The 27,022-nt window shown below is 41.9% G+C and overlaps 1 protein-coding gene and 1 long non-coding RNA gene across 3 annotated transcripts; one reads left to right on the top strand and one right to left on the bottom strand.

Annotated features, from left to right (window-relative positions):
* Positions 1 to 295: 295 nt before the first annotated feature.
* csrnp1b (cysteine-serine-rich nuclear protein 1b) lies at positions 296 to 13,382 on the bottom strand. 2 transcript variants are annotated; one of them, XM_007555558.2, is made up of 5 exons: positions 13,069 to 13,382; positions 5,067 to 5,267; positions 2,862 to 3,121; positions 2,471 to 2,767; positions 296 to 2,338 (listed from the first exon to the last, which is right to left on the bottom strand). In XM_007555558.2, exons 2-5 carry the CDS (start codon positions 5,245 to 5,247, stop codon positions 1,355 to 1,357), a joined length of 1,722 nt encoding a protein of 573 aa, XP_007555620.1. In that variant the 5' UTR covers positions 5,248 to 5,267; positions 13,069 to 13,382; the 3' UTR covers positions 296 to 1,354. The 2 variants fall into 2 exon arrangements, with proteins under 2 accessions (XP_007555620.1, XP_007555622.1); XM_007555560.2 differs by lacking the exon at positions 13,069 to 13,382 and adding an exon at positions 5,363 to 5,459.
* LOC103140412 (uncharacterized) lies at positions 5,817 to 17,914 on the top strand. The gene is made up of 2 exons (XR_476497.2): positions 5,817 to 12,492; positions 17,420 to 17,914. It is a non-coding gene; the product is annotated as an uncharacterized LOC103140412 (long non-coding RNA).
* The last annotated feature ends 9,108 nt before the right edge of the window (positions 17,915 to 27,022 follow it).

Raw genomic sequence — 27,022 nt, 5'->3', positions numbered from 1 at the left:
AATAACTTAAAACAAAGTGTTAAGAGAATAGATATTAAATACTTTCGGATGGACTTGTGGTCCCATCAGTGGCAGTTCTCGAATGAATGACGTTCTGTGCAAGCTCTTCTTTCTGCCAAGCGATCAAAAATACACAAATCCAGCCGGGGTTGGATCAAATGCACTGCAGTTCTTCATGAAGCACGTAAACTAGTCACCCTATAGACAGCAGGAAGAAGGGGGCACTCTCCCACGACTGCACACGCATGAAAGCAATATAAAACTTATTCAGGGCAGAAATGTAATATTTTCTAACAGTTTCTCGAGTGCTCCCCTTTGTAATGTCGCCCTGGGCAATTGCCTATATGAAACATCAAAAACCGCCACTGGGTTCCATTTTCCATAGCAATACCTTAATGTGATAATGAAAAAAAAAAAAAAAAAAAAAGGAGGAAGATTGCACTTTAAGGTAAACAAACCACAGTGCTTTGTGAATGGAGGCTTCATCTGAAATAAATAAAACCATAAAGGAAATAATTTAAAACAAAATAAAATACAGATAGCTTCTTCTTCTTTTTTTTTTTTTTAAGAATACGAGCAACAATCCCAGCCCATAAATAAGAAACTCCATAATTCATAATTTAGCATCAAACTGTTGAATCTATCCCAAATAACCAAAACAATGCCTATGCATACATAGTTATTTTCACAGATAAAGTGCGGATCGAGGAGCTCTGAGAGGGATTTGTTTTTTTCCTTGTACCTTAAAAAGACCTTTTTGGGATGAAGACCTCAGCTTTTCTTTGCTCAAGTCATCTTCAGAAAGGAGGGGGAAGGGTGAGAGGGGGAGGATGCAAACAGAACTACCGTACATCTCAATCTGACTCAGGTTTCGTATGAAGGCAATCACAGCAATGGTCACCACACATTGCCTCCAAAAGCTAGAAAAAAAAAAAATGAATTCCCTGAGGTGAACATTCAGCTGTGTTGAGATTAACGCCCAACCTGGAAACAGTTTTAAGGGTGATTCCTGCTCAGCGAGAGCGGTTGGTGGTCTTGGTTTGGTTAAAAGAGCTTTCTTAGGATTCTCTGGTTTCTGTTGGCCTGGTCAAATTGATCTCTGTCCACTTTTAACCCCTAGCTGCCATCTCACACAGCAATCACCCCAAACTGCTTTGCTAACATTTTGAAGGCAAGTCTGGAATCTGAATATTTAATAGGCAAAAAAAAAAAAAAAGAGGGAAATCACAGCTTCCTCATAACACATTGACATCGTATGTGCATTTTTCAGTCCTCTTCCAAACTCCCACCCCCCAACCCCCTTCCCCTCTCTCTCTTGTGGGTTTTTCCTTTCTTACGTAGTTCACATGTTTTGTCAAACTTTCACAGACTCCATCACAGACAGTTTCATGGCTTCCTCCATCAGCTGATTGTCCGTAAACGTAGCAGGGGGCTCCGGGACGGATTCTGAGAGGCCGATCAGAGATTCCAGCAGGCAGGTCCCCGTGTCGCTCGCTGCGGGAAAACCGGGGTAGCTAGGCAGCTGAAACTGGAAATAGTTGTCCATGTGCTCGTACTCCTTCAGGGAATTGTAAAGCGAGCTGGGCCCCAAGCACGGGAAGCCGTCGAAGAACTCCAGGTCTGACTCTGAGGAGAGACTCAGGTCCATGTCGTAGCTCGCCGAGCGATCGATGCTGGGAGAAGGCGTGTGCGGCACGCTGCAGCTATGGAAAATGCCGTTTCCCTGGTTGGCGTTTTCGTCCAAGAGTTCTGAAATGGCCGTCACTCGATTGTCCCTGTGACTGTCTGTGGATTCCAGCAGCGCAGCGTCTATGTTGTCATTTTCATCAGCAAAGTCCACGATGCTAAAGCTGCTGAACGCCTCTGTTGTTGGCTGTTGCTTCTGCTGATTTGGGCAACACGCGTTTTTACTGTCCTTATCCTCGCTATCCCCGCTATTCGTATCGTTGAAACTCAATATCCGGCTCAGGCCTTTCTCGTCCACCTCCAGCTGGCTGTGATGCTTGCACTGGCTCTCGCCTGCCTCAGAGTCCTCACTCTGACCAGATGAGTCCGATGAGTCCGTCATGTCACTGCTGCAGCTGTTCTCTCCGCCTGCCATCAGCTCCGAGCTGAAAGGGAAGGAGGGCACCGCTGGTAGTTGGGCGTTTGCGTCCGTAGTGTTTTCCTCCTCCTCCTCCTCTGCGCTGGACTGCTCCTCCAGCCTCTTCTCCAGCTCCAGCTTCATTATAGTGTGGATGTAATGCGTCTGTACGCGGTTAGAGTTGAACTCAATTCGGCCCTCTGTGTTGCCGCAGCCGTCTTTGGTGCAGCCACATGGGAAAGAAGAGTGATCCATCTACAAGGAGCAGAAAGAATCTGTGAAATATTTGCAACAAAAACTTTCATTTGAATTCCCTTTGGTCGCAGTCACTGACCAAAGAGGAACATTTTAGGTGACTTTATTTTGTTTTTTTGTTCCTGTTCTTACCTGACATTTGATGCCCGCCAGGCTGCAGCTGCACGTTTCAGGCTCGCAGAAGCCCTGGCAGTCGCAACCGCAGTTCTCCCTGGAGAGCCTCAGCTCGTGCAGCTGTCTCTTCTCCTCCTTGTCGATCTTCTTCACACCAGCTGCTTTGAGCAGTGCATAGCGCTTCTTAGATGGGAATGGCTGGAGGAAAGAGCCCTCGTCCAGGTTGGCACTGCTGATGTCTATGTCTTGCTCTGGGACGTCATCTACCGTAAGCCGATCTGCCTCCTCGTTTTCCTGGGTTCCGTTTTTTGTCAGCTGTAGCAGACAAAAAGGAATCATGTGTATTTGCTGCCACAGACAGGAGACTGAGCACCCAGTTAATAGGCTTTTAGCTAGAGGCATTCCTCACCTTCATTTTCATAGCTTCCAGCTTCTCTTCCCTAAGCCTATTGAGGAACTTTTCCCTGCGCAGGAGCCGTTGTTCCGCAGCAAATTCTGCAAGAGTGTATGAACGCCGCGCGCTGTGGCGCTGCATCATGCCAAGGGTGCAACCTCCTCGACTGGGAACGCTGGTGAAGCCCTGGCACCGTGGGAAGAAGAACACAGTCACCTGGTCGAATGTGACGTTGCCCCGGCGTGCTCTTTTGGACTTCTTCAGAATGGATGTTGCTATGGAAGGACAAACAGAAGAAGATTAGAACACATGAAGGGTGATCCTGCATCATTTTTTCCACCACTAGATGGCGTACTGCTCCACATCTTTGTGCTGATGCTGCCTGACGAATTGAAAAAGGACACCTCTGCGATTTATTGACCTGGCCTTATCATGTACCCAATTAAATGATACGGCCAAGAGCAATCCGACATGCGTACATCCTGTAAAGTGAAACCCAAACTGCTGGGAATCCATCCAGCTTTTCACTAGCGTGCGACCAAAGGACGCCCAGCTCAGGAATTTCCCTTTTTGTTAGTGGTGAACGTGGTGGAGGAAGCACCAGGGATCAGTACATGATCAGTAAAATCCCTGGGGCTTCCAGGTGGGATGGAAACCTTCGCACCTGAATCGTGAGCCACACATTTAAAGGTCATTAATGAGCTACATCTAGAAATAAACCACACTGGGGGAGGTGAGGAGGGGTGAGTGCAGAGCTGAACTTTAGTGTAAATTCTTCTTACTCCATCAAGGAATTTTCAGCTTTTAAGTTTCCTTTAAAGACAAGCAACCTTTCCCACCGCTTAAGCTCCAGCAGCCATTTTTAATAAGAGTAGCCTATGTGTTTAAAGAAAAGTCTGGTAATCCCCTGCCCATCTGGTCCCCATTACCTTTGTTTTATGGAAGGGAACTCCATACAGAGTCCCTGTACAAAAACAAAGAAATGCACAAAAAGCCAGTAGCTTTTCTGTGACTTTTCTATGACAGTTAAAGTGAAAAGTTTGGATGTTTTTTTTTAAGTGATGTTCTTAAAAGATATTAATCCATTGTAGTTCCCCTTGTATCTAGTAGAAAGCTGCTGTACCAAAGTGAGTTTGTAGAAAACCTTTGTAGAAGGTAATGCCAACAGCTAGTTGGGTTGGTTAGGTTGCACAGTTGTGGATTACCGATGGAAAGTTTTGCACTTTATGACTTCATGTTAGCCTTTTTACCACCAGGGGATTTTGGCCCCTCTGTAGACATTAATTCTGTCTACATTGGATAACGGACATATTACTGACGACTTCAAAGCATGTTAAGTTATCCCAATAATGTGGAAAGTTTATGTAAAAAGTGTCCTTTTGCCTCAGCATGGACAACCAATAAACACAACAGCCTCACTGATTTGTCTGATCTGCTGCCAGGGGTAATACAGATCAACCCGAGTGCCAGGTTCAGCTGCGTATCCATCCAAACCACAAGAGACAAACAGCACCCACTCTGTAGCTTCCAGATGAACTAACTTTGCACAGTGTTCTCTAGCAAACAACTTTCTGTCCAACACAAACACCAAATCATAATAGTCCACTCAATCAGATCTTCTAAGTAGGCTTGCATGTCTGCTTCCTCCACCGCCCCCACACCTTTTTTTCTATCCCTTCACCCAGTTTCTTCCAGCACCTGTGTTGGGTGCACGCCCAGGTTTCAGACAAGGCGCTGTGTGTTCCCAGCCTTGGCAACCTGCCACACTTCTCTTCCTGGCTTCCTGCCCCACCATCCTGGAAACCTTGCAACCTTCTCCCCAATACACAACACAATCCCCTCTCCAAACTCGCCACCAGTCCCCCCTAAAGACTCAGCCGCATCCAGACAGACGTAAACACCCTGAAGTTGCTCGACCTAAATCTCTGAAAGGAAGAGTGAAGCAATGGGCCTATCTTACAAGGTTCTGGGGAGGAAGGTGGAAATAAAACCGAGGTGAGCCGCCCCCGTGCTTAATGTGATTAACTGTTTTGCAGCTTTAGGGCATAAAAATCATCAGAGGTGTTCATTGTGAAAGTCTGGACCCATTTCTGCAAAGTGTTTCATCGGATGCCAGTGGCATGAATCGCTAAAGCAGTCTTGTATAATGTTTGGGTTGCAATCAGAGTTTAAGTGGATGCTGAAGACAAGCTGAGAGAGTGCTTGAGAGGGAACACTCACTGTTGAAATTTGTTGCTGGGGAGCACGGGTTGCTGGGATTGGAATCCAGGGTGTCCGAGTAACAGCTCTCCCCCTCCGAGTCCCAGCCCGAGCAGGCGGAAGAGAGGGAAGAGGGCGAGGGAGACGAGTAGCATGGGTCCTCGTCCACCTCCTCAAACTTTCTCTTCAGAAGCCCAGTCATGGCGTCTCAGTGTGAAGAATCTGCGGGAATGGGCAGAAAGACAAGGGTTATTAGCACATTATCCACACCACTTAATAGAAAGCAACATGGGTCTCATCTTAAGAACAGGACGTACTGCAAGTATCCGCTCTGCTTTTGTGTGTGCACACAAGACTTTTGCACAGCCAGAGCAGCAAAACTGAGTTCTGTGTACTGCCATCTGAGAGTGTCGAGGGATCCACGTCTCACGCTGCAAATAATGGGAGCTAGCCACGACGCAGGAAGCAATCAATCAGTCCTTATTTGCCTAAGTCAACAATTACTGGACCCTTCGCCCTCTTACAAATCCCATCAGCTCAGCATTGATTATACAGACAGACCACACAAAGGTGACCCAATCATCCAGCCACCAATATTCTCTTCAAACAGGTCAAGGCTAAGAGGAATTTGCCACTCGTCTTGTTGGTCTTCATGTGGAATTTCTACATGCACAATGATACATGGAGGAATTTTATTTTTTTGTTGTTTTTTATTTTTTTTTTCAGATTGTTGGTATGTAACTCGTGCGTTTCTTCACAGCTCCCACGAGAGAGTCTGCTGGCTCAGCGATAAGAACAATAAATCCATTAAAAATAAAAAGGAAGGAGAAAAAAAAAAGAGAAGAAAGAATGCCATTTATTCACTAATCTTCCATAATATTGCATCACACTGGTCGAACCTGGTTGATGCGTTTAATTCTGAACTTGAACCGGTTAATAAGTATCTCAGAACTCGAGCAATTGTAGGAAAACATCAAAGCACCTTAAAAACTCGTACTATTTGATGAGACAGCAGGGTACGACTTGTACATTTTAGATTTATGCGACAAAAAGATGTCCCCGGGGTTCTCTGCCAATTCTGAAAAGGCAGTGGTGGACGCTGTACAGTACAGGTCATCATTTTCACAATCTGGGACTGAGCCTAAACTAGGAGGGGAGGAGAGAGGAAGGAAGAGGGGGGAGTGGGAAGACACCACTGGGCTCTGTTCCAGTGCGGACACTCCCAGCGACTATGTGGGACGGAGAAGGAGATCATTTCATCAAACTGTTTTCCCTTCCATCACCCAAAAAAACAAATTATAGCACTCTGGTTGAGAGTGTGTTAAAGTACCGGGTCTCAGGTACAAGAGTGCCATGTGGAGGACAGTGAAGGGAGTGAAAGAGTAATTGAAAGGTCTCTACTTCTGCATCTGACTCAAACTGATACAAGAACATCATCAGAGACTCCCTCAGACCCTGTCTGTCACCTTTTTTTTTTTTTGGTCAGAAGGCAAACAGAAGCAAAACCTCAACAGTACAAGACTGCTAAAACAGCTTTCTGCAGCAAGCTGGTGCAAAGCTGAACACCTGTTAATATTATACCATACTTCATATGACTACTGTCATTTCATGTTGGTTTGACTGTTGCCACACTAATCTGATCAGAAACATTATTTCTTTATGTTTATCAATTGTATCCAATTTTCTGCCCGTGCAATCACTGCAGATCCTCTTCCAGCTGCTCCGACTTAAGCTAAACTTGTGGATGTGCCTCAATTTTTGGGGTTATTTTCAGCTCTGTTTGCTCAAATGTTTTCCCTGTAATACCTATAATTTAGCAAGAAAAACTCAATTAAAAGGTAAGGTCGTGATAATTATAGAGAAGGGATCCTCTGCAGTTGCAAGTGAGCTAAATTTAAGTCTTACCGGGCCAATTATTGTAGGCTCGGCGACACAAACGGCAGACCCGTCATGTCAACAAACTACTGTAAGTCGTTGTCGCTCTTTGAAGGTGCCAAAAAAAGAAAAAAAAAGAAAAGGTGAAACAGTCGGTTTACAGGAACTTCCACTCCACGTGCCTGTCCTGTCTTGCATGAACACTGTACGAGAGTCAACGTTCCAAGAACAGAAGGGAGGGAAAAACAACTAAGCAGGTAGAGGAGAAAAGAATCTTTTTTTTTTTCTGCATGCTGCAAAGGATATGCAAAATCGGTGGTGACAAAGATAAAGATGCTAGAGCCAAGGGCAAAAGGCATAGAGTTTTGTTGTTGAAAGAGGGGGATGCCATTATTGTCTTTGCTATGGTTGTCCAAACTACACACATGACGAATTATTCACCTTGTAAAAGGTCATGCCGGCTTGCAACAACTACAAAAAAAAAAGGCTTCCACCAAACAGTAGCTAGTGAGAACACAAGCCACTAATTTCCCCCTCTGCGAATGTGTTGGAGCACAAAATAATCTCCAAATGCCTCGTATCCAAAACGTAGGGGTGGGGAGTGGATTTGCCTTGAAACAATTTCCAAACACCTGGATGCAGCATCTGTTGCTTATGTGTTCACTTTATCAGACAACATGTGTGTTCCAAATGTTGCGCGGCATCAGCTCACCTCACATTTTACCATCAGTTCCACCCCCCAATTTTCAGCAAAAAAAAAACAAAAAAAGGAAAACAAAGCTGTGAGGCATTCTCCAGGGAGCACATAGCGCCAGCTAAGCAAAGTCTTTTTAATTAAAAGCTGCAGTGAGACAGAAGGGGGGGGAGGAGAGGGAAAGAGGTGGGTGGATGAGGAAAAGGGGGGCAGTGGTGTCAGAACTGGGTCATTGTCTCTTGACTGCAGTCTACCTGACACATTGATTTGTTAATCCTGTTCAACGGGCAGAAACAATGGCGAGAGGTTAATCCCGGCAAGGGACGGCTTGTAGTCAATCTGGAGCTTCTCAGCCGCTGCAGCCACAGAGCGAGGCCAAGGGAGCACGGATGGAGCAGGAGACCAGGGGTAAAAGAAGAGGAAAAAAAAAATCTGTCTTGTAATGAGTCTTTTGCAAGAGGGTGGAGGGCGAGGAAGGAAAAGAACAAAAGGTACAAAAAAAAAAGAGAGGAATGGAGAAAAGGCAGAGCCTTTGAACGCCTGCCGCTCTAAATGGAGAATGGATATGATCGGACAGCTGAGCCAGAGAGAGGGAGCGCAGCATGTTTTCAGCGAGCACTAAATTATGCATTGCTGTCATTCCATCAAGCCACACGCGGGCAGACAGATAAAGGACACATCCACCGAGGTGCTCCCCCAGCCAAGTTGTCGCAGAGTTGGGGAGATAAATCTCCGGCGAGGAGATTTGTCACCAGAAGTACTACACAGCTCAAGTCAGACCAGAACTATGTCAGTGAGATGAGATTATCTCGATACACGCGCAGCTGTGTGCTGTTCGTTTGACTTTAGAATCCCTTCACCTTATCTGGAAACATAAGTTATTGTCCCCCTAAAGGACTTGTAAATTATTTCAGTGGATGACATCTGGATGCAAACAAAAGGCTCCAATAATGAGCACAACGCACACCTATGCTTTTCGTTCAAGCAAATTCCGAACAAATGTGAAAGTGGAATTTAAAGAGTTCAATTCTAGTTCAAATTTCAGAAAAGCTACTTCAAAAACAACCAATTTAATCTTGGCATTTGTGGGTAAGAAAACCAGACTCAAATTAGCCGGAACCTCGGTCCAGAGTATACTGAACTTTGTATTCACAGGAGATATTTCAATCCAGATGGATGGATGGATAGAGACACTGAATAAAACCTGGAAATACAAATGCTTTCCACTCCCTTATGCAGACAGAAAACCCCGACTCAAATTCCAGACCTTTCCACCATTTCTACTTGTCACAGGAACTCCAGAACTGGAAGCCTGTTGAATCTTACCCCCCACAGCCCCTACACTTCAGCCCAACAGGAGAAGTCACAGTTGACTTTGCCCCTTGCACCGTCTGTCCAGCCCCCTTTGCAGCTCATAACAACATGGGTGGGAGTGACAAGTTGTGCTAATCTTGGCCCGCTGAGAGCATTTACATGGCACACTGACAGCCTCGCAGCGTCTGAACGACTGAGTGCTCATAAAATGTGATAATGATGAGCGTTCCTTCCTGCGTGTGGGGGGGGAGTTGTGTCTGGGCAGGTCAGCCCCCTCCTCCCACAGGGCTTCAGGGTACAACACCTCTCAGGTAACTGATCAGAGCTGCGGAAATGAAGGTGGCCCCCAGACTCCTGTTCCTGCCCAGCTGGGTAAATTCTGCCTCATTATTTAAAGCCCAAGCTGTCAGTCAGAAGTGCTCCACCTGCTGGAGCAAAGCAGGAAAAGCACATCTCCTGTTTTTTTTTTTTTTTTTTTTTTTCCTTTCTCCCTCTTCCTCCTCTTTGAGCCTGTTGTTCTAACTGAGGGCTCGCTGTGTGACTGTGCCACAGAAACATTCTGTTCCTCTGCTTCGCCCCGTGCGCACAGCGATTCCAAAAAGGAGAGGTGGTGGGAAGAAGGGGGAAGGATTGTACAAAACAAATAAATAATGTCATGTCTCCAATCCGCAGGAATTCCACTCTGGCAGCGCAGCTCCAGCTGTAACAGTGGGAGAAGAACACAGGCTCTATCTAACCCAGATGTGCCTTCTGCTGCTAAACGATGGAAAGTCCTGCTCACTGGGAAACATGAGCTTTTTGCTTTTCGAAAGCCACACCTGTCAGGTTGTGTGCTCACACACACATGCCCTCGAGTTTGGTGCAAATTTAAAAGGAATGGTCCAGTGATGCACACAAAGTATGAAACCATGACTTAAAATGCACGAGGCACAAGATAAACTTGTGTTAGTAAACATTATGGCTGGCCAGCAACTGTTGGCAGATTATGACATAGATGCTGAGGTAAGTGAGCATTCAATATAAAATTGATCTATTAAAAAAAAAAAAAAAAAAAAAAAAAAAAAGAGGCAGTGTCCATTAATGAGCACATAAACAAACCAAATGTAAATGTATCCGAATCAGGGCTTCAGATAGTTATAATCGGTAGTCTCTGTGCCGGATATAAACAGACATCCAGTGGCCAGTTTCAGAAGTTTAACTGATAGAAATCTGTTGTCTGACGTTTTCCATTTGTTTGGTTTCCTGTATGATTCACCTCTTGCAAACTGAATGAATAGTTCCATGGTTTGCTCACACTGAGCAGCTAAAAATGCTTTGCTGCAGTCGTACAAAATAAAAGTAAATCCCTTTGAAGGAGGAATTTGGTTAAAGCATGCAAATAAGGAGGAAGAAGAATGGAGGGGAATGCTCAAACAAAAACGTCATATCTAATGTGATGTTGAGGGATTTTACCAAATAGTCTGACTAGTATAACTTTAAAATCTAGGCAAGGCTGTTAAGGAACACGCAGACTTGAGAACATTTCTATTGCTCTGGGTGTGTGTATGTGTGCAGGGAGGAAGGGAGGAGGAGGTTGTGGGTTCAGGGGTCATGCTCCAGTCTGGGACACTTGCCGTACGGAATGCTGGGAGAGGACAAAGCCAGATGGGAGCTCTCTCTGTCTCTCTCTCTCTCCACTGCTGCTGTGTTCAAGACTGTCAGCCGACTCCCCTCGCTCCCACCCCCATCCAGTCCTCTTCCCTCCTTCTCCTCTCTGTGCTCCCAGCACAAAAGCGTGGGGGGGCCCCAGCCTCGCCTGAACTCGGCTTTCTTCTGCCGCTTCTCTCTCCCAGCTGGCATGGAGCGATACCAAAAGTGTGCAAGGGCTTCCTGAGGTTGTGAAACAAATAGAGAGCGGTGCACAGGAAGCGGCCATCCAGATTGTCTGATGCGCCTGGCAGCTGCAGGCACCGCAAGGTTAACTGAACACAAGATAGCAAGATGGACACGAGGCAGTTAGACGGTGGATGATATTTGCCTTGGTAGATTCAGAGATGCCATCAAGGGAATCCAGGGGAAGCAACAGTCACCTCTATAAATGTGTTGACCTCTTTCCACCTCTTCCAATGTACATAATTTTTATGCAAGAAGGAATAAAAAAATAATAATTATTGAGAATTTCAAAAGACCCAGTCTTGATATGTTGCATTATTACAAGAATGGGTGTGAATTCCTAATGGGGCTAAAAAATTGATGATCCAGTGAGACCCAATTATGACTTTCACAACAACGCCAACTGATGCTCTTTACAATCATAGATCTAGAGTTGTATGTGTTAGATAATTGCTAGAATAGGTTTCAGTTTTTATTGGATCTTTACCTTAAAAAAAAATAACAATGGGGAGAACCACAGCAATTAAAAGCTCATCGACACTAAACTTTGTGAAGCATGTTGTAAAACAACAAGAAATTAGCTTAGAGTATTAATTCCAGCTTCCGCTGTGACATATTAAACAAAAGAAATGCCAGAAGTTCTGTTATGGCTTAGTTCTGATCACCTTTCCAGATTATTAGTGGCCCCCTTCTGGCCACTCTTTGTAAAAAAAAAATCTCTGGCTGCACCCCTGGTGAGAGGTCAGCCAGCATTTAGAAATGAGACCCATATGGAATAGAAATTGTTTGAAAAAGTGGGCCCATATGGATCTGAGGTGTCGTGCTGCATGAACTAAGACATATAAGGTGGCCAACTGGTGTTGCCTGTAAGAGTTGTGTTAAATCAACCCGAGTGGGTCACATAGGAGAATCCTGGCACCACTGAGTGCCCGTCCAGTTGGAGTTAAAATCCATGTAGTCTACACATACTGGCAAAATGATTTCCCTCAAAAAACACAGAGCTTTTGTTTCACCACTGCATTATATATATATTTTTTTGTTGTTGTTAATTTGTTTTAAAATATTTTATTGTTCTATATGATGAGACAACAAGTTATTTAACACGTATGAGCATTAATATGAAAAGCATGTACCAATCAGTGCTGAACAGCAAGGACTAGAAGCCTTTCCTTTAGACAAAGGATCATTCAGACCAAGTCAAAAAAAAAAAAAAAAGATTCCAAAAATGATCCGGGTGAGGTCGCACTAGAGACGATTTAAACTATCTCTGATATACATATGGCTCAGATGGCATTCGGGAGAACAATAAACGACATTTAAAAAAAAAAAAGCGACAACAAAACACATCCAGCACATGTAAGCTGATCATCTGCAAATTAACTCATACGTTCAGAAATAACCGCTTATTGTCATGCAAAACTGTTAGTTCAAACAAGAAAGTGCTCATTGAACGTCCACCTGCCACAGAGCATTCACTTTAAAAGAAATAGTATCCTAATCAAATTAATCAAGAATCAATGATCAAATCTACTCTGCACATGCGCAAACAGAGTCGCCCCCTCTCCCTCCCTGACCCGATCATTCCTCATGATTAATGCTAATTCTAATGACAGCAGCCCTGTCAGCTGGGCGCTCACATGTACTGCCTTCAGGAGTCGCTCTCGTTACAAGAGGCGCACCAGCACCACGGAGGTGAACAACTCCACACACACACACACACACACACACACACACACACACACACAAACTCAATACACAGAGACTCAATACACAAAGCCGACCTCATCAACAGTTCATATAAATGAAGCCACGAACACAAAATACGCTATATAGTTGCGTTCAACCACTAAATGAGAGCTGTGGAGTTTATATTAACCAGAATAAGAGCATATAGGAAGCAAATGAATGAATCCAATTGGCTGGAATCGCGACTCGGTCAACTTATTATTTTTAAAATCTTTGCCGCTACCTTTGTTTGTTAATTTTTTATTTTATTTTGCGTCAATAAAAAAAAAAAATATGTTGCTAGATTAAAACTCACTTTAACAGATTTAAGTGTCCAAGCGCCTCACAACAATAAATCGACAACTTGAGCGACAGTCGTTCTTTTAAGAAAGGCAGCAAAGACAATAAAAGCCCTTAAAATCAACCAGTCACAACGGTTCCCTTATGCAAACCATGTGGAAATACTTGAAACCGACCAAACAACTAAAAACATTCAAACAGAATAAGCAGATAAATTACGCCGCTCAGTATAGCGATACTCACCAATTTAAGTATCCGATCACCATTGGGAATCAAAAGAAGGACTGGATAATCAATCGATGGGAGAGTAATCCGAATAAGCGCAAGAAATAAAATATGTGAATTTAAAAAAAAAAAAAAAGGAGGAGGAGGAGGGAAAAACAAACAAACAAAAAACCAGTGCGCGAATCCCCCGTATAGAATTGTGTGTATGTATAGACAGCTCTCGCTGCTATTGTCTCCTGGGCTCCGCACCAGCCGAAGCGCTTCCCTTGTCTGAAGCAGACTGCCGAGAAGCGCAGCCTTTTTCGTCAGTGGAAAACTCCCTCCTGGCGTCTGGTCTGACGCAGGCGGTGACACAGGGAGACTGCCCACGCTGCTTCCTGCCTGGCTGCCCGTCCTCCCGTGTTACTGTACCCCGATTACCTGCGTGAGAAAATAAAAGAGCCATATATATTGCTTCATTTTGCTGCACACAAACCACACCAGAGGCTTGTGTTTTTTTTGTTTTGTTTGTTTTTTTGTTTTTGTCGGGGGAGAGTAGGATATCTTAACAGGCAGGCAGCAGTGTGTGACTGATTTGCAGTTAAACATTGAGCATGAAGCCGTGACTCTAGCGGTGAGTTTGTACAAATCGTTTACAGATTTACAGCTAAACTATCTTTAAAGACTGATGGGATTACTCAACAGAATAATATCATCTCCATTTGATACGTGAGTTGCTAAATTATTATTGGTGTGGCCAATGGTTGCGTTTCAGGGAAAACACTGACTAAGCTGTCTGAGTGTGACTCACGTTCTTTACAGACAGAGCGCACAACTGAAGACTTTTTTTTTCAGAGGAAACGCAATCGTTTACCATAACAAACAGGAATTATCTTAATGTGAACATTATAGGGGAAACAAAGTGCTTTAACAAGAATTGAAGTGGGGGGAAAAAAAAGTGAAGAAATTTACACTGGAAGCAAGACAGACTTTGTAAAAATAAAAATAAAACATTGGATTTAGGCAATAAGTGTTAAAATGCACATTTGAAACAAATTAACATTTTAAAAGTACTTGACAGGTCATGTTTTAGGTCGTGAATTAAAAAGGTTTTCCAACTGATGGGCAAAAGTTGATCAGTTTTACAATACCCTCCATTGTTTCATTGCTAAATATCTTATGAAAGTATCAGAAAAAGCATGTGCTGAAGTATAACTTGAATTTAGAAGCAAATTTGTTTTATTTCCTAGAAAGTCATATAAATGGATATATGAGGTTTTCTTCTAACAGTTTCACTATGATTCTACAGCTGAGGAGCATAAAAACTACATGCTGACGACATGGTTTTGTTCAATTTATCCTCCCTACGTCCATAAACATACATACACAGACATAACTAAAAGAAAATAGGAGTAAATCAGTTTTTTAACTTGATTTTTAATTGATCACTGTCAGGTGACTTTTAATTAGCTACCCCCTGAGTTTCTTTGCTCTCTGGAGTATAAATGTAATGTGACACTGAAGTGTATTTCTCAAAGCCACTCTTTAAATCCAGTAAGACAAGAGAAGAAGATGTCATTTTCCATGATATTGTCATGCTTTTCTGTACACATCTCCCACAGGTGACCAAAAGGAAAACCATTAAAACTGTAAACACACTTTAGTAAATAACCAATATGGTTGAATCTGCATCATCCTTTGGTTTTTTTTTTATCTCCAAGTATATTTCCTGTTGTCAGATTGGTGAAGTGATTATTTTTTTGTTCCACAGTTTATGCTATAATCAGATCTGAGTGTGAGGAGTTGAAATTGAACCCAGTTTTCCAAAAAAAGGGTGGTTAATCATAGTTAATTCATTGCTTAAAAAAAGGAAACTGTCACACAAGAACTATATTTTAAATATCTGTATAATTATCTAAAACATGTAAGGGTGACACAAAAAAAAGCAAAGTCTGGAAAAAACCGCAACTTTTTTACAGCACTGCAAACATAAAAGTACTGTAAAATTGTAAAAAAAATAAATAAAATAAAATAGACTTTAAAAAAAAATTAGGAATCGTTTCAGAGACAGGAAACAAACATGCGCACGTACCATATAAGGACATGACAAACAAACAGCCAGTCTACTGTAACGTCACAATGTGATGACGATACAGTAAGCCAGCGTTTGTGCTTTCGTTCTTGCTCGTCCTTCCTCATTTTTCAGTAGGGCGTCAAACATGCCAACAAGTAATCCAGACATGCACACGTGCAGCAGCAGGACATTTATTCTTCCCTCATATTTTATGCTGTGCAATTTTGCAGATTGAGAAAAAACATAATTGAACAAAGTAGGCCAAACAATAACTGCAGAATTTCTTTGTAAAATACTTAAAATGTATTGCCGCTTTTGGCATCCCGACATGATCTTATGCTATTTCATAAATAGTGTTATTTTAAAAAGAAGTTTCTGCAAATTATTGGTACGTCTGTCTATAGATAGACTAATTATCTCAGAGCAAATTTGCAGGCTGTATCATCTTGATCTAGAAAGTTTTATGTTACATTGCTTTTATTTTTGCACATATCTACTGTACTTACCTATGCTTGCAGGGTTGCCGGGTTGTGGCCGGGGCTGGTGCCTATTAGCCTATTATTGGGTGAGAGGCGGAGTACACCCAGGGCAGGTCAGAAGTTTATCACAGGGCAACACAAAGACACGCCAGGACAAACACCAATGAATGCACACGCTCACAACTAAGGACAATTTAGAGACACCAGTTGACCTGACAGTCATTTTTTTGGACTGTGGGGGGAAGATGGAGTACCCAGAGAGAACCCACACAAGCAAAAACTCCATGTTTAGAGACCCAAGCCTGAATTCAAACACAGGACTGTTTTGCTGCAAGATAACAGTGCTACTAGCCCGGTTCTGAAACTAGATAAATAGATAAAGTGAGAGAAAGAGAGACAGAGACAGAGAGAGAGAGAATTTCCACACAGTCTAGTTAGTTGGGTTTCTCAGCAGTAGTTGATTTTCAGAGGAGTTTCCTTGGAAGAGCTGTTGTAGGTCATTGAACTTGACATGCTAAAGAATTCTTAAAAAAAATAAATAAATAAAAAATCGTTCCTGAGTGTGATTTAACAAAATTTTACTTCAAATCCTGAGTATGTCTGAATCTACAATTTCTACTCACAGTTCTAAAGCCATTGTTTTGGACAACTGGACAACTGTAATTTACAGTTGTGTTGTTCAAAAATATTCATTAATGCACATGTAACACTAAAATGCACAATGGTGGTTTATTTGTTAAACACTGTCACAAATAAATGCATACAGACAACAGCGTTCGCGACTGTAAAGTACATCTGTAGTTCAACAGCAGTTCGCATATTTGGCATTCCACGGTGTTGTAACATACCGACGCGATCCATTTGCAACACATTCAGTGGAAACGACAGAGTCACGCATCCATCCCTCCTCTGATGTGCTCCTCCCAGGTATTTTTGAGTGACCCTGCCCATGGACAGGCGTTACTTTCTCAGCTACACCTAAAAAAACGCCTAGCAAAGCATCCTGCCCAAAATCAATAGAGGGGTTTTTTGCTCAGATATGTGGGGAGATGTTTCCCAAAGAAGTGTTCCTAGCCTCCTGCTAATTGCTGCCTGCTAATAAGGGAGCCTTTTCCTCAACAGCTTGTTGAGCCTGAGGGTCTCCTTGTTTAGGGCGTCACCCTCAAAGGCAAAAATAAGCACCAAACCTGAGTAGGAGCAGAAACAGCCGCCGACGGGAACCGACAGTGTTTGAAGTGCCTTTTCAAATTAAAAAGTGATACACTATTATCACATAACAGGATGCAAACATAATTTACTGCATGTCGGCTGTTTTCTTTAGTAGTTTCACTGGAAACATAAATCAGCATTTATGCAGGGTTCTGTGGTAATCGGTGGGTCAGATAACAGAGATCACTGCTCGTCTGGAAATTTGGAAAATGTGTGCGAAAGTGACAGACTGTACAATGCTAAAAAAAAAAAAAAGCATAATATTAACTTTATTATAAATATATGTTACATATTAAATAAAAATAGATAAGCTGTGTTTTTTAAAAGGTTGAACAAAGTCAGAATGATGGAAATTTTATCAGCTGGTGACAGTTATAACGCCACAAGAAAAAAATAAATAAACCCTCAGAACTTTTTTCGTTTTTTTTTTTTTTTTCAACAATTTTACTATGATTTTATGTGAAAGACCAACAGAAGGAGACTTTAACTACCTCAAATCCATAGGGCATTTAAAAACATGTATTGTATCTAATGATACTCCATGTGATTTCTGTTTACTCGGCCCAGACTCCACGTGCTGATAATGATACTTGTCTGAGTGGCTGTTTTGTGTTTTCATGTGTCCAAGGTGTGCCGCAGAGAGCAGATGAGGGTGTGTGACGGAGTCTGTGTGTCCAGACAGACTCCACCCCAGCCTCACTTTCCTGTCGCCCGGCAACCCTTTAAGACACAACAATGAACCATCCACAGCCCGAAGGAAGAAGCTGACAGTCACATGAACAGCGGCAGTCACAGCCGCTGCTGAGGAATTTTGCTCTCCTTACAAAAAAAAAAAAAAGAAAAAAAGTACCCTAATAATCAGCAGTGTTAACAATTAGTCCTCTGTCCCGGAGAGCTTGGAGACATTCTTACTCACTCGGCCTCTTCTGTGGTTCACTGCAGTGCAGTGCCTAATTATAGCAGCGGAGTTGGCAAACACCAGATCACCGGCACAAGTTCGACAATGTTGTTTCAACAGGCTCGCGTTATGTAACCGTCAGATCTGGGCAGCATTAAAGAACTCCTCATGAGTTTCTGGGACCGTGATGAAGCATCCTTCATAAACTTCTCATGAGATAAACAGGAAATGTCTTGACCATAGGACTCCTGCCTTTCATGCTGCCCCCTTTGAAGTCCCTTTTGTCAGGCCCATCAATTGCTCTTTTTAACAAACAAGGAAAAGTTGTAGGGAATGTTGAGTCTCACACATGTTTACCTCTCTCTTCTGAGCAAAAAAAAAAAAAAAAAGTAGCCAGGCGAGTGTGCATGCCTGATGGGGGGATGGTAGTGCCAAAGCCGCTGTGAATCAGGCCTGAATACATTAGGGCCACTCTCTTTAAAAGTGTGCCAAAGAGTTCATAAGACGCCCCTCAAAGAGCGCAATAATGGGCTTCAATGCTTTCCATCTGCAGAGGGAGAAAGAACTGTGACTGCACGTGCTGCGAATGGTGGCCTCAACAGCCAAGCGGTTTATGGCCGTCGGAGGCGTCATAAAACTGATTGTTGGATTAAGATGTGGACATTGGATGGAGAAGCTAAAATTCAAAACGTGGCGTAAACAAAATCAGAGAAAGCCACTGAACACACTAGGTGCTCTGCCTTGAGAAAGTATTCTTCAATACTTGTTTGTGTCAAACAAAGTTAGAGCCGAGTGTGGGAATGAACATCACAACCCGAATTACGTGTGTTCTAATTGCATGTCGAAAATGGATTTGGATCGGGAAGTGACATGTTCGCTAGTACCACGTGTGCCAGTGGTTTAATGTGATACAAGTAATCAGGAGGGATAATAAACCCCATACTTTTAATACCTTTTATGTAGCTGGTAACAATAGATTACAGGGAAGTGGGCCGCATCAGCAGCAGAATCAGAATTATTGGCCAACATTGTGTGCGCAAGTATTCACTTTGTACAGACATTGAGTGCAACAATAAAAATTTTAGAGAAAGTTAAAATAAAAACAAAAAACAACAGTTTGCACGTGTATGTGTACGCTCAGCTATTTGTTAATCAAACAAAAAAGGAAGAAGAAGAAAAAAACAACAGATTGCTGAAGCTATTAGAAAATCCTTTTAAAATACACAAAAGTCTATTATTGTAATGTGAGAAAATGAGAGAAAGTGCAATGGGTATAAATACATTTGTTCCCCAGAGGATGGTCAGCCCAGATGAGGCAGTCCTGCGATGTTTTCAGTGGTGTTGTGGTGGCGGTCAGGCGGAGCAGACGGTCACAACAGGGCTTCGGGGTTTGGACGGGGGGGAGCGGGGGCCAGCTTGCTGATTGATGGCTCCAGCTGTCCCTGAGGAGAGGAGCGTAGGCAGACAGCTGGTCACCTGTAGCCCCAGACATGAGCACGATGGAGGCCCATGGCATTGTGTTTCACTGCAGAGGCCAACCAGTGCAATGCGGAGTTCAGGCCGCTGTTTGTCACAGTCATGAAAACAAGCCAGAGGAAAACAAGCTAGGGGCTAATTTCTATTGGATTTCAAACTGGAGAAGCATCCCAACACTTTCAGTCTTTTGTTAACAAGATTGCTTGCATCCTAAGGAGAAGGCACGCATCTAATCACCCACTTGTGCCTCTAAGTCCTCCAATTTTGCTTGAAATTATGAGGTGGAATTTAGGAGTAATTGCAGAAGTTACGAGAAAGGCAGGAAATAAAACACAAAGATGAGCTCGCTCAGGAACAGGGATTAATCCAGAGGCAAGAGAAAACGAGAGAGAGAAAAAAAGAAAAAAAAAACACCCTCCCCCCTCTCTGAGACCAGCAGCCAATCAGCATGTGGATGAGCTGGTTTACTTAGAGACCAAAGAATCTGTGTGGTGATATGACATCATCAGCTGCCCAATAAAAGGACAGGTCACTTTTCCTTCCCTTCGTCTGTCCCCCCCCCCTCCCCCACCTGTGACAATGAGCAGAAATCCCAAAAACATGTTATACATTTTTTTTTTTCCCTTTGTCTTAATACAAACATAGGATTCTTGTAGGAGTACATTCCAATGTTACTTTCAATAATTGCCTTTTAGTTAAAACCTCATTCACTGGGTCTCTGTTGCTCTGCACTGAGACAGGCACGATTTCACATATTAAGCATCTTCCCTCCACTGTCTTCTCTTTGTCTTGTCACCGTGACAAGAAATGTTCCATCTTGAATGCTTCCATTCATCCACTGACAAACAGGCACTATGTTTGGGTTCCCCTCACCACATACTGTATGGCTTCTCTCTGCTGGGCTACGTGCGTTTAGCTTCAGGGTCTAAAAAAAAAAAAACATGCTGCCAGTTTCTTTTTATTTTTCAACTTGGCAATATCACATGAGTGTCTGACTAATGCACTATGGATTGTCTCTGAGGATACTTGTTCTATGTTTTATTCATTGGTGTGGTGTGCTATAGACTGCCCCTGACAAAGTCCTATTGATTTTTCTGATAGACAATTAAAAGAAGAGCCATACTCAGGACGTTGACAGCTTGGAGTGCCTTTATATCTGGTTCATAACTGTTTAAATGAAACAATGGGGACGCAATGAATAGCGGGTCTCGGTAGTTATCAATCAGCTTCTTGTCCCTGTATCGTTTTCACCTGCACAGCACGACATTTATAGCGCCTGTTCTGATATTAACTTGCTTTTATTAGGACTGAGTAGTTTCCAAGGTTCTTTATTTTTGATTGCCATCCTTGCTACTGTATGTGGTGTCAAGTTAAATGCCTTCTTAAGCTTTTCTCCTTCAGTATATGTGGACAATTTTAGAGAACCTGCTCCCTAACGCCTGAAGGTCTCTAAAGTGAATGACATGTTATCTTGGCGCTCAGTTTGATAGACGTCTCAGAAACATGGGCTTCTATGTCATATCATTCGAGTAGCCCAGACATTTAGGAAGTTAAATTATTAATACAAGACACTTCCTAGACAACTTAAAAATAATTATTCTTTAGCACTGAAATCTTCCGTACCCCACTGTTTACATGTTTTCCAAAATCTCCTATTTAAGAACACATTTATTTTGAGGACTTTTTATACATTCATATGAAATAATATTTTGTCATCACCAGGAATCCCAATGAACGTAGAAGGTGCTATGTCTTGTTTTTATTTTATCCATCCTGTCAGAGCAGTTGTGAACGATGACGTTGAGTTTCTGTGCCGTAATCTGTAATCTGAATTTAATTAATCCTTCTCATAAGATGCGTATACATATCTGCATGTAGCCTAAATGTCAAAGGTGTGTCGGCGGATACAGAAAAGACGTTGTAAAACGTTGATTTATGCAGAAAAAAAAAATATCTCTGCTGTTACAAAATGTAGCATAGTAAATAAATTGTTATTGTACTCGAGCCAAACAACCACAGAAATTACTGAGTCTTTATGGTGTTTGAGCAAATTTTTTTGGAAGAATGTGTCTCTGTATTTGTTGAGATCATTATAATTTAAGCTGAAGGAGAGTGGAGCGCACTTGCAGCTGAAGGTCATTTACAGAAAGCCTGAAGCCCATTCCGTACAAGAAATAGTAGTTTTATCCACTTTGAGCCACTCATTCCATTTTTAGGAGGTAATTATGAACAACTAGTCTAAAAAGGAAACAAAATGAAGGATGAGGACCAAACCTGAAAGAATACACTTCAGAACGAAGGACAAAACCCTTTTAAACAAGAAATAGATGACTCATTTTCTAGCCTACCTGTCTACTATGTGAAACGTTTTCATCTGATAGCTACTGAAATTTGTTGATCTTTCCCAAAATGCAATATTTGATAGTTTCCACAGATTCAACCAAACAGATGTGGTTGAACAGATTTTTCGCCTTAGTTAATTTATCCACTTTATGCCAAGTTTTCAGCTGATTATTCTTCGGAATCCAGAATGGTATTTAATGTAATCAAAACGATGTTATCTTTGACGTTATTGTTTGATCGATTAAGCAAAAAGGGAACATGCTGTGTGTCTGTGCAGCCGTAACGAAGCACCTAAAGACACTCTGAAATGGGTTCTTTACTAAGGTGTCCCTTATGTGCCGACACAAGACTTATTCCTCCCTTGGGTTTAAGTCCCTTTTCCTCACTTGAATAATTCATGCATCACTGTTGAGTGGCTTCACAAATCGGAAAATCAATTACTTTGATAAAAAGGGAACAATGGGTGGGTTGAAAACACATTAAAACGCGGAGGAAAACTCTAGGAGAGAGGTGTTCAGAAAGTTGTGAGAATGACCAGTCAGAGATGATCTGGTGGCCCCAAAGCAAAATGTAAAACTGGAAAAATTCCTCAAGAGATTTTGATAGTGTTTGCTACGTGGTACATGTTACCTTTTCAAACTTTCTGTATCTTCTTCACTCCCCATACAAAATCTGGGAAGTATCTTTGGAAGGACAAAACCATAAAAACTTGACATTTTTTAACTTGTTGGATATCTGTGAGCTTTATTTTGAAAATCTGATCTATTTTTTTTTCATCAGCACTTTAGTACCATTGACTTGAGTACTACTGTAATGCCCTTTCTTGAAGCCAATACTGAAGCTTTATTTTGAAAGGCTATTTTAATTGTTTCTCCATTTACCTTCTCCGTAAGTGGTTTTGTTATGAATGTAATGTAGAACTTAATTTAATCCATCCCATTTAGACTTCTTTTGAACAGTTTATGTAACATTCATATCTGGGCACTTCATCATCTCAAACCTGTCATGTTACTACCATGTTGATTACATGCAGTGTCTCTGGCTGCTCCGGCGATACCCACGTTTCCTGGAAAGCAGGCAGGACACAGAGAGAAAAGGTGCAAATAGTTCAGGTATATGTGAGTAAATGGAAAACCTCAAAATAATCCGTAGAAACTCTGGTTTAGAAGATCAGAGGAATTTTCCCAACAAAGGATTTACTTGTTCCTTTTTCTTTGCAATAGTTTCCACACTCACTTTAGTCTGATATATAATGTTTCTGTTGCCACTGAAAGGTCTAATCATAACTGACAGCCCCTTTCAATCACTCGCCTCAGCAGTATCTTGGGTGATGAGTCACAGGACTGAGTTAAACCTCCTTTTCACATGAGCCCTTCAAACAGCCCACTTCATCACCGAGAAGCTGTGATCGTTGTAGACCTCCAAGCTGTCATCGCACGCTCCTAAATGGTTGTGAAACCACTGTCAGTCTGTGCTTTGAGCAGCAGCATTGTTGGAACACATGCCTTCCAGAATTTACTACTCTTGATGGCTCTCTGCATTGCCCAGGAAATCAATATATGGCAGCTTTGTGCTTTATGACTGCACAGCAGTTCTACAAGGCGTAGCGCAGGAAAGAGCACTGAGATATTAGGTGAGATGAGAGTCAGACAACAAAAGTGAAACCCTACCTCGGCCTATTTTCCTTTTTTGACTGCAGCACTTCCTCATTGCTGAGTTTACATGCAGCTCACGTGCTTTCACAGAAAGACAGAGGGGAAAAAAAAAATTCTTCTGAAACAGATACCAAAATATTAAGAATGATTGAAAACAAAAACAGAGACGAATAGGTTATGGGATTTGGACAAAATCCCAATTCATTTGCAGTTCTCACTGAGTCTCAGACGATAATTTTTAGGATTTTAAAGGCATTAAGCTTTTTTCTGCTTTGTCATTATTGTAGTTTATATCTGTGTGCCGGAAAAACAAAACCGATTTCTGAACAACTGGAGATGAGATTCTACCCTACTGTAGTGGAAACCCCTTTTCGTCACAAGGAGATGGAAATCACACGCTGCCGTGTTTCCCGTTACAAACTTAGCACTTCCGTCTTTCGGTTTGTCATTGTGTGTGTTGAAATTTCAAAGCGCACAGCCTGCTACAAAGCAGCAATATTGAGAAACAGAAAGCTAGCTTACTGGATTTACAGAAACTGATATCCTGTGTGTATTTAGAGGAAACTTTGGCCTTACGCCCTTGATAAAGCTTCCAACAGGAACTCCCTCAGTAGATAAAATGCAACAAACCAAATTGTTAATAGTTTTGCTTGCAGAAACGTATCTGGAAATTCTTTTGGATTTGCCTTGCACAATATGTCAAATTGAAATGTGAACGCATGCAATATATTAGTTGCAAAGGACAGAATTTTTTTATTTTTATTTTTTTTTTTGCAGCATTTGGTGTGTTGTCATTTTTTCAAGTGCCATGCATTCACACTCTGCATGCCAATAACTTATTTGGCCAGTTGCATGGATTCTGATCGCCCACGCTTGATATAGATTTTAGCCATTGAGATTCAAAAAAAATTCACAGAGAAGTGGTGGGAGCATGATGTTGATGAGCGAACTCAAAGGCATTTAAAGTTTCATTGTGGTCAACACTGCAGTTAATCCTTGAGCAAATAAAAAGCAAGATGTTTCTTTAAGAATTGATTAGAATTGCCCTGAACTGCTGGTGAAATCTCCATGATATTAAAGTTTTTATAACCTGTGCAGAGGAGTTTTCTTTGAACGCCTGTCAATAAACTGCATGATTTTCTTATATGAATGTCCTTATTTTAGTCATTTAGAAATTCAAAAAGCTTTGAGATATCTGAAATAACCCTCTGGTTGTTGTAAATTTGGACTGAAGTATTAAATTCAATTCTGAAATGTCTAGTTTTATGTTTGAAATCTAGGTTTCAGACCCAGGTTTCATCCTAGGTTTGAAACCTAAGATGTGAAAACAACCCCTGTCATAACATTATCCACAGTGATTATTGTTGACATGTAAATGTACTCTATTAGAACATTTTTGTGTTCTGTCTATTTGGTTTTGGATCACATTGGGGACTCTCTTTCGTAGTTTGATTACTGGCTGTTATGATAAGAGAACTGTAACTATTGATCAAAATGATATCTTTCATCAATTTACTTAATACTTTTGAACATGTAATTACTCAGTCAGTTGGGAAACTCCCTATTTCACCAGTAAATACTGTGTAAAGTAGGATTGACATGAGCAACTTTGTTTTGAAGATTTGTTTGTTTCTGTTTCTTTTTCTGGCAAATAACCCAGATTGTGTTAATTGGTAGTTCCCAAATGTTTTTTTTTATTCTAATCTTATTATTCCAAGTGAAATATAGTCATTTTAGTATTGATTCTTAATAAATATTTGTCTTAGAGAATATACTGAATTTTCTGCACATTTTGTGGTTGTAACAAACATTGTGTAGAATGGAATATTATTCACCCAATCAGACTGATATTTATGTACATATTTTGACATGCCATATCAATGCTACAGCAATTTTTATATTTGATATAAATTAATCAGATTAATTTGCAAACTGTAAAAATGCATCTAGATTTTATCCAAAAAAAAAAATGCATCTAAACATATAGCTGTCCTACTAATGCACTCACACCTGAATCTAAATCTCCAAATTCTGACTAATCTTACTGAAAAATTACAAAAATCTGATTCAATACTGGCCACACCTGAGCCATTGGTTCAAAGGTCAGGTGATGATAACAACTCAACACAACTCTACTCAATAAAATTCAGACCTTCCCCACACACACGTGTAATAAACTCTTTTTTTAAAACCTGTTTTTGACTGCGTTGTACCCTGCAGTGTAACCATGCCATGTGTTCACATGGGCAATCAAATTGGCTCTAACTTGTTAAAATTTCATCTTTTTTTTTTTTTTGTGCAGCAGTAGTTGCTGTCATCAAAAAATAACAACATAGCTTTTGAGGAGGGACTTAAATTTATTTTTCATGGATTGGTGGTAATGGTTGGTGGTAATGTGGGAACTGTAGGGGACGTGTAGGTTGGGGGGAGGCGGGTACATAGAGGGGTCTGAGGCGCAGGGAGTCAGCATCACAGCGAGTTGTTGTTACCACAGCTACAGGGACATGCAGGCCAACTGCAGGTGCCCAAACGACAATAGGGGAGGCCCATTTGAGCCTTTGAGAAAAGGGAGAAAATGAAAATCGGCAGCATAATGACACGGGTAAACTAAGCTCTGAGACATTTACTGCCTTGTTTGTTTGTTGGTGTTTTTTTTAATTTATTTATTTATTTGTATGAATTGTAAGAAGACATTACTTTCGGTAATGAAAAAAAAAGTGTTAAGAGTTTTATGATAACCAATTACAGAAAAAAAAAAGAGTAAAGACATTAAGGCTTAAATTGTTTATTGTGCAACTTAATTTTCTTTTTCTCTACCCTTCATCGTGACACATAGCCTAGAGACACACTTCCCCCTTCTGAGAACAACGACCGGACTAGCCGGTACTGAATGGCCTCAGAATGTGAGAAAGGGACAAGTAGCAGTGTTTGCTGAGCACTACTGTCCACACATCCGTTCCCACAATGGCCCCATTGAGGGTGGGCCCAGGTTAAAGCCTATTTAAAAGGCTTGTTTAACACTGAGACGAGGGGGCCACATACCCAAACCGCAGGGAAGAGGAGGCCGGGAGGGTGGGTGGGGGGACTGAGGCTCCTCATCGTCCACTCCCTTATTTTCTCCAGTGCTTTTCTTTTTTTTCCTCTCTCTCTTTTTTTTCTCTCTGTTTTTCCTCCATGTGTTCATAAAAACATGGTCTGCTCATGGTGTCTGGGTGAACCACATGTGAAGGTAACAGAGTGTTCTGAGCAGAGGACAGAGGCCAAAAAAACCAGGGGTGAAAAATAGGTGGGAGTATAAGTAAGACTGAATAGTTCTTGGAGGGAAAAAAAAAAGAAGCACGGATGGGCAAAGGAAAGGAAAGAGAGTATAGGACAGCAATGGAAATTCTCCCCCCCTCCCCGCCTCAACCCTCCCTCCTTCCCGCCTTTCTCATGTGAAGGACAAGCCTGGCGGGGCTGAGGTCTAGCCCAGTGATTGTGTACGGCGCCTCGCGGTGCCTCACACAGGAACCCCATTAATCACTGGAGCAGGTCTCTCACTCCTGGACACAAAGACCCCACACGCCGACTCCTCTGCACACACACAAACATGCGGGCACAATGACTGCTCGCATATCTGCTTTGGTAACACGAGAGAAAGAACAACAGGGGTAGAGAGAAATCGAAGGAGACTCCGAAATGTAGTCACAGAAGTACACATAATTATCTCTAAAATGCTTTGGCAGTGCTCAGTAGAGAGAACTGAGAAAGGAATGCCAAACAGTTTGGAGTCGGACCAAGACGGCAGACTTGAATTGGGTTTAGCATTTAGTCATGGAGGAAACCAGTTTCTTCAAAAACAGTCGATGCCTCATATTAA

This window comes from Poecilia formosa, unplaced genomic scaffold (genome assembly GCF_000485575.1).
Source record: "Poecilia formosa unplaced genomic scaffold, Poecilia_formosa-5.1.2 Scaffold71, whole genome shotgun sequence".
NCBI classification, from domain to species: Eukaryota; Metazoa; Chordata; class Actinopteri; order Cyprinodontiformes; family Poeciliidae; genus Poecilia; species Poecilia formosa.
This window is presented reverse-complemented; position numbering and strand designations above follow the sequence as displayed.